This window comes from Sycon ciliatum, chromosome 3, assembly GCF_964019385.1.
Source record: "Sycon ciliatum chromosome 3, ocSycCili1.1, whole genome shotgun sequence".
Classification (NCBI taxonomy): Eukaryota; Metazoa; Porifera; class Calcarea; order Leucosolenida; family Sycettidae; genus Sycon; species Sycon ciliatum.
The window spans coordinates 19741298-19753106 of NC_088645.1; the positions used below are offsets into that span (position 1 = coordinate 19741298).

The 11809-nt window shown below is 45.3% G+C and overlaps 1 protein-coding gene across 1 annotated transcript; it reads left to right on the forward strand.

Moving 5' to 3' along the window:
- Positions 1-3695: 3695 nt before the first annotated feature.
- LOC135812551 (uncharacterized) lies at positions 3696-11255 on the forward strand. The gene is made up of 3 exons (XM_065325880.1): positions 3696-3967; positions 7715-8149; positions 10174-11255. The coding sequence occupies exons 1-3, from the start codon at positions 3904-3906 to the stop codon at positions 10671-10673; spliced, it is 999 nt and encodes a 332-aa protein (XP_065181952.1). The 5' UTR covers positions 3696-3903; the 3' UTR covers positions 10674-11255.
- The last annotated feature ends 554 nt before the right edge of the window (positions 11256-11809 follow it).

Genomic DNA, 11809 nt, shown 5'->3' on the forward strand with positions numbered 1-11809 from the left:
AGACAGACAGACAGACAGACAGACAGACAGACAGACAGACAGACAGACAGACAGACAGACAGACAGACAGACAGACAGACAGACAGACAGACAGACAGACAGACAGACAGACAGACAGACAGACAGACAGACAGACAGACAGACAGACAGACAGACAGACAGACAGACAGACAGACAGACAGACAGACAGACAGACAGACAGACAGACAGACAGACAGACAGACAGACAGACAGACAGACAGACAGACAGACAGACAGACAGACAGACAGACAGACAGACAGACAGACAGACAGACAGACAGACAGACAGACAGACAGACAGACAGACAGACAGACAGACAGACAGACAGACAGACAGACAGACAGACAGACAGACAGACAGACAGACAGACAGACAGACAGACAGACAGACAGACAGACAGACAGACAGACAGACAGACAGACAGACAGACAGACAGACAGACAGACAGACAGACAGACAGACAGACAGACAGACAGACAGACAGACAGACAGACAGACAGACAGACAGACAGACAGACAGACAGACAGACAGACAGACAGACAGACAGACAGACAGACAGACAGACAGACAGACAGACAGACAGACAGACATACAGACAGACAGAGACAGAGAGAAACGGAGACACAGAGAGAGACAGAGACAAAGACAAAGAGAGAGAGACAGAGAGAGACAGAGAGAGAGACAGACAGAGACAGAGAGAGACAGACAGACAAAGAGAAAGAGAGAGAGACGGAGAGAGAGAAAAAGAGAGAGAGAGAGGGAGAGGGAGAAAAAGAGAGAGAGAGAATAGGGGAGAGGGGTGGCAAGACAATTATTTCCAAATAGGGCAAAATGGGAGCTGCGGTTCTAGAGGGAGTTCGTTGCTCAGGCCCATAAGCTGTGGCAAAGGTGTTTCTGGACTTATTCCTTGAATCTTTGGGGCAGCTATGTGCTATGCAAATGCCGAGAGACGCCATTGTTTCAACTGGTTCCATTCGTCGATCATTGTATAGGGGAAGGAGGGGCGAAGGATGTTGGGTGAGCTAGCTATAAGCAGGTTGCCCTGTTTTGGTTGATGGCAGGGTGTTTTCATCAGCAAAAACTCCCATCTCGCTGGCTGCAGAGGGGCAAATCTCAGAATTGTTCACATAATTATGCAAGGCATAAGGTGTGCTCAAGAATTGTACCTTATCCAGGAACCTGCCTAGAGGTGAAGCTATGGCCAGACAATCTGTCTACCTATACATCGCATTGTCACTAAAGACTAGATAACCTGCTTCAGGGCGGTCCCCTAAAAATGGTTTTTGCTGTCTAGTCCTGGGTCTTGCCATTACTTAGAAGCCGTTATATATCTGGCTTCGCTTCGGGGGGGGGGGGGGGGGGGCCTCTAAAAGTAAGAAATAGGCAAAGGGTCTTTCACACTTTGAACTAAACTTCACAGTAATCACACGCACACCGAACAATCTCCTAACCTGTCAACAGGAAAGCCTACAATTATATAATATTTGGTTTCAGGCTAAAGGACTTCGCTAACCAACATTATGCAAATTGATGAAATGGGTTTCAGGAGACCTTTGGAACTCTTTTCCATAAACTTCCGCTGGAAAATCCAATTTAAAGTTATAATCAATAGGTTACTCAATCTACTCAATGATTACTAGATTATTAAAAAATTTGAAAGGATTGGGAGAACTTCAAATTCCAAGGATCAATCGGGGAAGTGAACTGCCTGAAAAAGAGAGAAATCGCTAGACCCACCGGGGCATGAGCATTGCTCATGACAACAAGGTCCTGGATCCTTGTGGTTCTGGCGTTTTTTTCACTTCACTTCCTCGACTGATCCTTTGAATTACTATTATAATAATGGATCAACAGGAAGTGTGAGTTACGAAGTCTGAAGAAAATGTTGAATGCTCTCTGCTTGGATGACGACTACACCATAGCTTAGTGGTTAGAGCATCGCTGGCTACAAGCGAGGGTCTCTAGTTCGAGTCCTGGTGGTGAAAGTCAATTTTTTTAAGACTTTTCCCGTTTGTGGCTTTCTTTCAAACTTGTTAATATCTTATGACTTGGGGCTCCCCGCGTGCTAGTTTGTACGTGAATTGTCTGGGTACAGTGAGGACTGCGTCCCACCCGCCGCCGGTGTGGATTCACAGGAAGTGTGAGTTACGAAGTCTGAAGAAAATGCTGAACGGTCTCTGCTGGGATTACGACTACACCATAGCGTTGTGGTTAGAGCATCGCTGGCTACAAGCGAGGGCCCCTGGTTCAGGTCCTGGTGGTGACAGTCAATTTTTTCTTCCGACTTTTCCCGTTTGTGTCTTTCCCTCAACCATGTGAATATCTTATGACTTGGGGCTCACCGCGTGCTCGTTTGTACGTGAAATGTGTGGGGTTGAGGGCTGCGTCCCACCCGCCTGTGTGAATTCAAAGGAAGTGTGAGTTACACAGTCTGAAGAAAATGTTGAACGGTATCTGCTGCGATGACGATTACACCATAGCTCAGTGGTTAGAGCATCGCTAGCTACAAGCGAGGGTCCCTAGTTCGAGTCCTGGTGGTGACAGTCAATTATATCGTCAGACTTTTTCCGTTTGTGTCTTTCCCTCAAACCTGTGATTGTTATTAATTATATTTTTTTATTCATATTTTAATATGGCGTTCCTCACAGACTTGAGGTCGTCTTACTGGGTACCCTAAGAATGAAAGTAATGCATGGCGAAATAGGGTTGGCAATCCAGCAGTGCGGATACCAGATAGAGCGCTATTCCAACTGTCTGCAGCCAAATATGCAAGAGAAAACAGACCGTAGCGTGAATAAACTCGGGGTAGATCAAGACCATTGGAGGAGTGAAGACGGGTTCGACATTGGAAAGTGTAAGCTGATGTGTCAACCTTTGGAGGTGTTCCTCAATCAATCATAGACATCTGTACTTGGTATCTGTGTGCTTATTCATCGTACAGTAAAACCCGGACGGTGTAAGCGACCTTTAGTTCTAGTACTAATACTTGTATATTACTTTGCCTGCCAGTTCTATCATCATCTCCATTACAACACTCCGGACGTCTGGATAATGCAGAGCACTCAAATCTTATAGGATATGTCAAAAAATGACATGTTATGCCTAAAACACCTAGGTCTATGAGTGACTTAACACGACTGATCACACTTGGGCGTGCGTTCCCAAAATAAGATAAAAATTGGCAACACAAATTGAATGCAGACAAGAATCCGTAGCAACAGTGGCACAGGAGGGGGGGGAGCGAGAAATAGCAACTAATCTCGCGATATGGGGGCTTCCGACACTGCCAGAGTGTTCGCAAACAGACGAACATAGCACCAGCTACAGGAGCAGGAAAAATATTTTTGGCTAGTAGTTGGCCTCAGCCAGACCTGACACTGGTGGTACTGAAGAATACACGAACCTGTTCTGCAGTACATGTAACAAGGCAGTACGATTCTGTTATATATCCGTTCACCGTTAACTATTACGTGTTCCGCCTAGACCGTGATTCTGTTCCTAAATTACAGTTGAACAGATGCTCACAACTGTTCTACCATATCTCATCGTCTGTCGAACAAACTTGCATTTCGATCGAAGCCAGGCCAGTTTTAGTACAGGCGATCACTTAGCGTACATGCTTTCCAGAAAATGAAGCTTAAGTATATTTCTCGTCTTCAGGTGGCACCACCGTGAAAGCAATTGTTGCCAAGTGGAGTTTGTACCGTTGGCTTGGACGAATGGTAAAGAAACTAATAAGCGGTCCCTGGGGAAAGCACTCCTATACAGGCACGATATTGGAGCCACAACGTGATCAGCCTCTGCTCAGATTATTGTCCTTATAATAGCATTTGGCTTTGTATTCGACGTAACTAACGTGAGGGGGTTGGCACAGGCCAGAATGCTACTGCATCGTCAGTCAACACATCCTGCACACTGTCTACTGGCACTGCTGCTAATGGGAGGTGAGATTCTTATCTATCAAGTTATTTACAAGAGAGAGTTTGGAAGCTTTGTTACAACTCTGAGTTTCACGTATTACTACGATCATCAGGCAACTGATCGATCCAAAACGGGCAGCCAAAACATATGGGGGAGCAAGGTGGGAAATTCTGAGGGGTGTCATAGGCGACGCGTACCATAGCGCAAGAGTCAGGTGCAGGCGTGAAGTTGCCAAGTCTTCAGACTTGGGGCTATGCAGCAGTAGTTCCGGCGTGAATGATAATAGAATAGAGCTGGGGACAAATGCCAAATCAACACATGCCCACACCACTACACAAACATTCACCCACACTCTCTCCCTTTTATTATTAGACACAATCTCATAGCATGTGACAAGCATAGCTAATGCAGGGACAGAATCCCCTGAGACAAGGGCGTTGAGCCAGCCACGGCTTTCTCACATACACATACACCTACACGCGCGTCCACGCACACATTCCCTAGATCTCTCTCTCTCTCACACACACACACACACACACACGCACACACACATTCATTCTCTATATCTCACACTCACACCCACCCACACACACACACACGCACACACAATCACACACATTCTCTAAATCTTACATAAACACACATCAGTGGCGGGTTAAGGGGGGGGGGGGGCGCGGGGGGCACGCCCCCCCCCCTCAAAAATTTCGACCGAGGTTTCGAAAAATAAAAGGCAGGGCGCCGGGTCTAGCTAGACTAGGCTCGGGGCGCGCGCGGCCTGAAACGATTGTCCAAAAGCGGTTGCACGGTACGGTGCTCGAGCTGGTGTTGATTGTGCACGCTACAGACTAGTACAGTACTCGTACAGTCTACAGAGTAGAGTCTACGTACAGTGAGCATGCACGGCTACACGGTGACCTGACTGTGTACTGTTTGACTGTGTACTGTTGTACAGTGTGATCCCTGCTGGGACGCGCTCGACGCGTCTTCAACGGTACAAACATCGAAGAAAAGTCTTCGATCGAGTCAACCAAAACACGATTCGAATGCCGAGGGCTCAGGCGATCATCATCGTTCAAATCGTGTTTTGGTTGACTCGAAGGCTTTTCTTCGATGTCTCAGGGACATCCCAAAAGGCCAAGCTCTAGCCAGCAGAGCCTGGAATCTTTGTAAAGCGTTCCTGTCGCGGCGCAACTCCTGCTGCCGCTCCAACAGGATACAGTGGGAGTGATGAAGTCGCTGTTATTCCAGTTGAACTTTCGGAGCGGACTGACAGTCACACTCCGCCAGACGTAGAAGAACCTGTTGTCAGCGAGCAGCCAGAACATGAAGAACAGCGCACAGTTACAAGTACCGCTGCCTATGTAAAGGATGCTTTGAGAGCGGTGAGAAATTGTTGGACTCGCATAAATAATTGCAGTTATTCGCTCACATAACGGCAAATTTGAAGTTTTCAATGTACATTTTTGATGCGTGTACAGAAATACGGCTCGTGGTGTGTGAGATGTACGGCTTGTTGTTGTTGTTGTTTATTTTACTTCACCAAATGAACAGGCAGAGATGCCTTCTCACCTGCCCATAGGACAGGTCACACAGAATGATGAAGGGATGATATGCAAGCGAAAACAAGAAATGATAATAATAATACTTCGAAGTATAAGACAGAAAGGACCAAAAGAAGAAAAGGAAAAATTTAGATGAAGACAATTTCATGGTAAACAGTTTCCTCTCAAACAAAAATGCGATAATACTCATAAAAAGGACACACTTCAGGCTCATTACAAACATCTTGAAGCTTTTATCTTTATACTTTCAAGCCTTCTCGTCAGGTGAAATACAGGCAAGGGAAAAGGAACAGGAACAGTGGATTAAATACATCTTTTTTTGCGCTGTTTTACCACCTTCTTACTGTATTTAATCCACTGTTCCTGTTCCTTTTCCCTTACCTGTATTTCACCTGACGAAAAGGCTTGAAAGTGTACTTGTGAAGACAACAACTTTCAAGATGTTTGTAATGAGCCTGAAGTGTGTCCTTTTATGAGTATTATTACAATTTCATGGAGTCAGAAACAGAAACACAATAATTTCATGGAGGCAAAGAATAGAAAGACAATTTCATGGAGTCAGGAACACGTGGTTGATTTTATAGACATGCATGAACAAATGATTGATAGATGAGAAGGTTGGAATTTATGGCACATAATAAAAGTTTAACGAGGATATTCACAAAGTAAGTATATCAATGGCAGAAAGAGCTTTTCGGAAGGGACCAGGGACACGTATCACTCTAAAATCAGAGGGGAGAGCGTTCCAGAGAATGCTTCCCCGAAACATCATGGTCGATCGTCCCGCAGGCCCACGAAGAAAGGGAACTTGAAGAAAGTTCGACACTTGTCCCCGTGTGGTGCGCTGATCCTCCGGAACAGTCTCTGGGGCCGTTCGGGTGAATAACTGTTGAAGAAGGGGGCTACAGGAGGAGCTTCTTGACATCGGTTTTCAAAATGGCTGACCTGGGACAGAAGCATGATGTCATGTACCCCCACCCCATCCCGCCTTGATCCCCGCCGCAACCCCCCCCCCCCCCCCTCAGCCAAATCCTGGACACGCCACTGCACATTCTCCAAATCTCACACAAACATTCTCTCTCTCTCTCTCACACACACACACATACACACACACACACACACACACACACACAATACTCATCCTTTCATTCTCACATCTACCGCACACATGCTTGCACCCGCACTTATCCAGTCACCTACACGCACTCTCTTTCTCACGCATGCACACAAACACACAAACACTCACACATGCGCACGCACACTCACGTACACTCACACACACACACACACACACACACACACACACACACACACACACACACACACACACACACACAAACACACACAAACACACACATACCCACACATACACACACTAGGCAGCGGGACTACCAGCTAGATTCACTTGACCTTGCGGGCAAAGTTACAGAGGTAGAACTTGTTTTCATGACGACACTTGGACACAAGCTCTGACCTCTTGTTGAGGGAGCGAGTCTTGTCGGCCCAGGCGATCTCTAGCTTCTCGGCCAGACACAGGTTGCAGCACTTCGAGATGTAAGAGTATGGTGGGGCTCTCCTCACAACGGACCACCTGATACTGTAAGGTTTGTTTTCATCCTTCAGTCTCCTGATTTGTCTGGACATCAAGTTATTTATATATCTATTCATAGAATATGGAAGTACACGACGGTAAAGGTAGTATGGGAAGCAACCCCATAGATAAGGGGCAGTGGTAAAAGTGAAAAAAAAAGAGAAATGGAACGAATGGAAATATTAGGCAAGCTTATCGATGCATCTAGTGAGAAGCTCAGCATCTTAGCCATTTCTGGGCATAGCTGTCTTTTTCATTTCCTTTCTCGCCATTTTGAGCAGGGAGTTGTCAGAGATGGCAGACCATGCTTGATTTTAGTCACTCTACCCTAGCGTTTCCACAACTTTATGTACATTGCACCAGGCAGAGGCCATCCTGGCGAACTTGATCATGCTCAATGTGTAGTTGTGCTTGTGGCATCATTGACTTCCCTACCTGTGAACATAGATAAAATGTACAAGGAGTTTTTTGCCGACCTCTACAAGCATTCATGCCCATAATGAGGCATACTGAAGGAATAATTATATTGTATAACAGTCAATGAATCATCTTTCCCCGTTTGCATCTTTCCCTCAAACCAGTGGAATACTTTATGTGTGCTCTTTGCCATTGTGCAGGGTTGTGTGCTGTTTCAGGCAAAAGCACATGCACTCCTGAATCTGGACGTTTTTGGGCGGAAGAGCGAAGCATGTCAAAACCAATCGTATTTCCACCACCGCCTGAGTCTACTGGGTCGACAGCCACAGATCTTGTGTGGACGTTCAACTTCAGCCACGAATGCACGCTCCTCTTAGAGAATATCGAGTTTTCCTTCAAAGGTGCTTGCACATTCCAACTTCATAATATAGACTACAGCTGGGTTGGACTGAACAACACCTTCGTACAAATTTCAGGCCCGGTGAAATCGAGTACGATCAATGTGAATGAACGCACCGCCACTGTGATGGGTCAACCAAAGGACACAAATGATGGCAGTCGATACTTTACAGTCACTGCCAAAGGAAACGAGAATACTGAATGTGCCGTTGAAAGCCTCGTGTTGCGCACTGAAGGTAAGCAGCAGTGGACTAGCGTAGATTGCATAAAGTAGTGATAATGCTCAACAGTTTTTGTTGTTTCAAATCTTTATTCTCATGATAGCCAGTGGCCGACAAGAGATGTTTCTGTTGTTGTTGTTGTTGTTGTTGTTGTTGTTGTTGTTGTTGTTGCTGTTGTTGTTGTTGTTGTTATTGTTGTTGTTGTTGTTGTTGGTGGTGGTGGTTCATGTTGGTAAGGAAGTGCTCTAGCCCGCACGAAGTCGGGAACAAAATTGGAATCGATCGCCAAAAAGTTAAATTCGTGCATTCTTCCTACTCAATTTGTTGCGGCTCAGTCATACTTTGTCCTATCGCCCAGAACTCATCCCACCATAGCCTCATTTCGAGAAATCCGAGATACTAGTAGTTTGAGGGAGTTATGAGAGTGTTTACTCTCGTCTATAACTTGCGATGTACAGTGTACATTGTGCAGTGAAGCCAAGTTAGAACGCGTAATCGCGCCCATGGTCCATCTTCTCATACTGAGAAAAAAAATGCGTTAACGCGTCCATGGCAGGGAAAGGGGCTTTTTTTTAAGAGAACACCAACCTTTAAATCATGTTGAAAGACAAAAAATACATTGGACACAAAAAGTACATTAGACACAAAATACATTGGACACAGAAAGAACATTGGACATAAGAAACAAGGAGGGTAAATTCGGATACCGATACTGTGCTGAGGGCGAAAATCGTGACATGGACAGTGAGATTAAAGAGAAGGATAAGAAATGTAAATGAAAATGAAGAGTTTTTGTCTTGAATTGAGGAGTGCATTGCAGCTTTACTTATGGTTAACTCATATGGTGACATTAGGTTACCTTACAGACACCTTGCGAAACAGGATATACACAAAAATAACGGGTTTAGCATAATGTGCTGTATAAAAGGGTAATATTCGACCTAAGCAGGGCGGGTTAGGGACTTGATAAGCGGAAGTAAAAACAAGAGTAGAAATAGTTTCCTCTGAGACAAAACTGCGATATTACTCATAAAAAGAGTAGAAATGTACCCAATATGTGCTAGAGCCGATAGCCAACTAGTTGTAGAACGCCAGTACAGTCCGTCAGTGGCGTTCCATGGTCCTTTTCTTTACTACTTATATAAGTAGAAAAGCGTCAATGTGTTACCGTCTCCCCAATGTCATCGAATTCATACAACTACAGTAAAACCTGTGTTTGTCAGACCCTTTACCAAGCGGAATCCTGCGTTAACCTAACACATTTTCCATGCACCAAAGTGTTGTGGATCGAATGTGTATACATGTACCTGAATCAAGCAGAATCCTGCCATACCAGGACAGTTTCCGCTGCACCAAGGTGTGGTCGGTAGTGACAGGTTTTACTTTACCTGCATCGTCGTACTTTACAGTGGGGACTTGGTAAGACATTGACAAATGTTTTTACTCCGTTAGCAGAAGTACATCTCCTATAAATAATCAATATCCGTACTGCTAGCTGTTCCGTCCATGCTAGGTCTCATCTCTATAAAGCAACGTACATTTAGCGCTCAGCATGTCCACTGTATAACTGATGGTTATTCGAACATCTCAGGTGTACTTTGTTTGGTTGGAAAAAAGAGTTTATCATCGTGTCCGTTTCCGAAGGGAACTCACGATGGCCGCTAACACCTGGTAAATCCTAGCGGCAGATTCAACGCCTAACGGTGGGGGTGAGTGGATAAGTCTCACAACCACTGGCACAAGTGCCCAGACACTCCATTAGCTGCATCCATGTACCGCTTGTGCTTGGGCACAAGTTTCCAGTTGACTTTGGGCTGGAGCGCGGCTGGAAAAGCCGCTCCCAGGCAGGACTTGAACCCGGCACCTCTCGTGTCTCAATCATGGTCTTTGACCAACCCACTGTGCCTTCCTGATCACCATCTGTTTGGTTGAATATGATCTACAAATCACAACATACCAAAAAAAATCCCAGTTGGTTGATTACGTTGCTGCATAATACCTAGATGTTTTCTCTGCGTCATCTCATTCCCATTCTATAGATGTGGATGAATGCAATTCCACGCAACAAAGTGGTACACTCTGTCCATCGAACAAGACATGTGTCAACATGATTGGGACTTACGGTTGCTGCAGTAGAGACAGGGATCATGACTACCCTGATGACTCCCAACTTGTCACGCATAACGGACATTACCGTCCGTGTACTTCGCAGACCACTGCATTCAGCACAGAAACAAGACCTACAACTAGTACAAGCAGAGCGTGGACAACCGGTAAGAATGACATACACGGGACAACCGGAAAGAATGACATACACCGGACAACCCGTAAGAATGACATACACGGGACAATCGGTACGAATGACACACATGTAACTAGCGCGATTGCGCTGACAACGAACGACGCTATTGCGTTCGGGCACCAGCATACCATAGCTGCCATTGCCATATCTTGCTCTTCCCTTGCACTGTTCGTAATTGTGCTTTTAGCTATATGGCAGAGGGGTTATCTTAGCAACTCTGCCACGGGATTTGTCTGAACCGATTCGTGAGGATAGCCGTACAATGGATACATGTACTATGAGTAGGGGCATTTCGTGCATATTTCTTCTCTTTCTCAGCCTGCGGACAGCACTGTTTCGTCCTTTGTGAACTCATCAGCGCAGCAGCTCTTTTTCTATACAGTGTGTTGCTATTTTTGTCGTCGTCATTGCCGTTGATGTATTTTTGTTGTTGCTGCTGCTGTTTCAAATCTTTATTCTCACGAAAGCAAGTAGAGATACATGACATTGTAGCTGTTTTTAGGTTGTTGTGGCTGTGTTTTTTTTTAATTTGAATTCTTCATTCTCATGATGGCACCATCGCGAACAAGAGTGGTTGTTGGTGTTGTTGTTGTTATTGTTGTCGTTGTTGTCGCTGCTGCCATTGATATTGTTGCTTTTTTTCATCGTCATTCATAGTCATGCATATACAGTGTAATTCACCCAGCCACCGGACATTTACTGCCTTTTCATTGTCTTTTTTTAAATAGTTCTGACAGATTTTGAAACCACCATTGGTCTCGCTTGCTGGTACCATGCAATACTTATTATTATCTAACTGCAATGACCATATGTTCCTTAGCCGGTGGCCTGGCACGAGGAAAGCATGGATCAAAGCGAGCAGGATTTTCGGTCTTTGACCACTTTGTGTCGGGTCTGATAAACACACCTCGAGCCTCTTTAGGAGCTGCATCTTAAGCCTGATCTATACAGGGCGGTGGCGTTCTTACAGATGCGTGGAACTCAACGTTCAGTTGAGTCGCACACGGGCTGTGATTTTGCAGGTATTTAACTGTAGCTATGCCCGTCTGTAGTTCATTAGATTTTCTAATGACTTGGAAATTAGACAATACGCACCTCGAACGAGTATTGCCTATAGCTATCTACTCTTGCTGTAGCCAAGCCCTGCTGGAAATCAGAAGTCGTCCCTAAGTTTAATAAGATATTTGAAAAGAGTTTGCGGCAAGGTGTGGAAGGTACTGGTATAGCTACAATACGTCACAGTACCTCTTCCATCTCGCCACATACGCAGTCGAACCCTTGTCGTTTTCACTATGATTGTTTGTGGCAGTCTTGTATAAAAGCGAAGAAGAGGTTGTTGCTACTTCTGCGATACACTTACTTAAATTCTCACT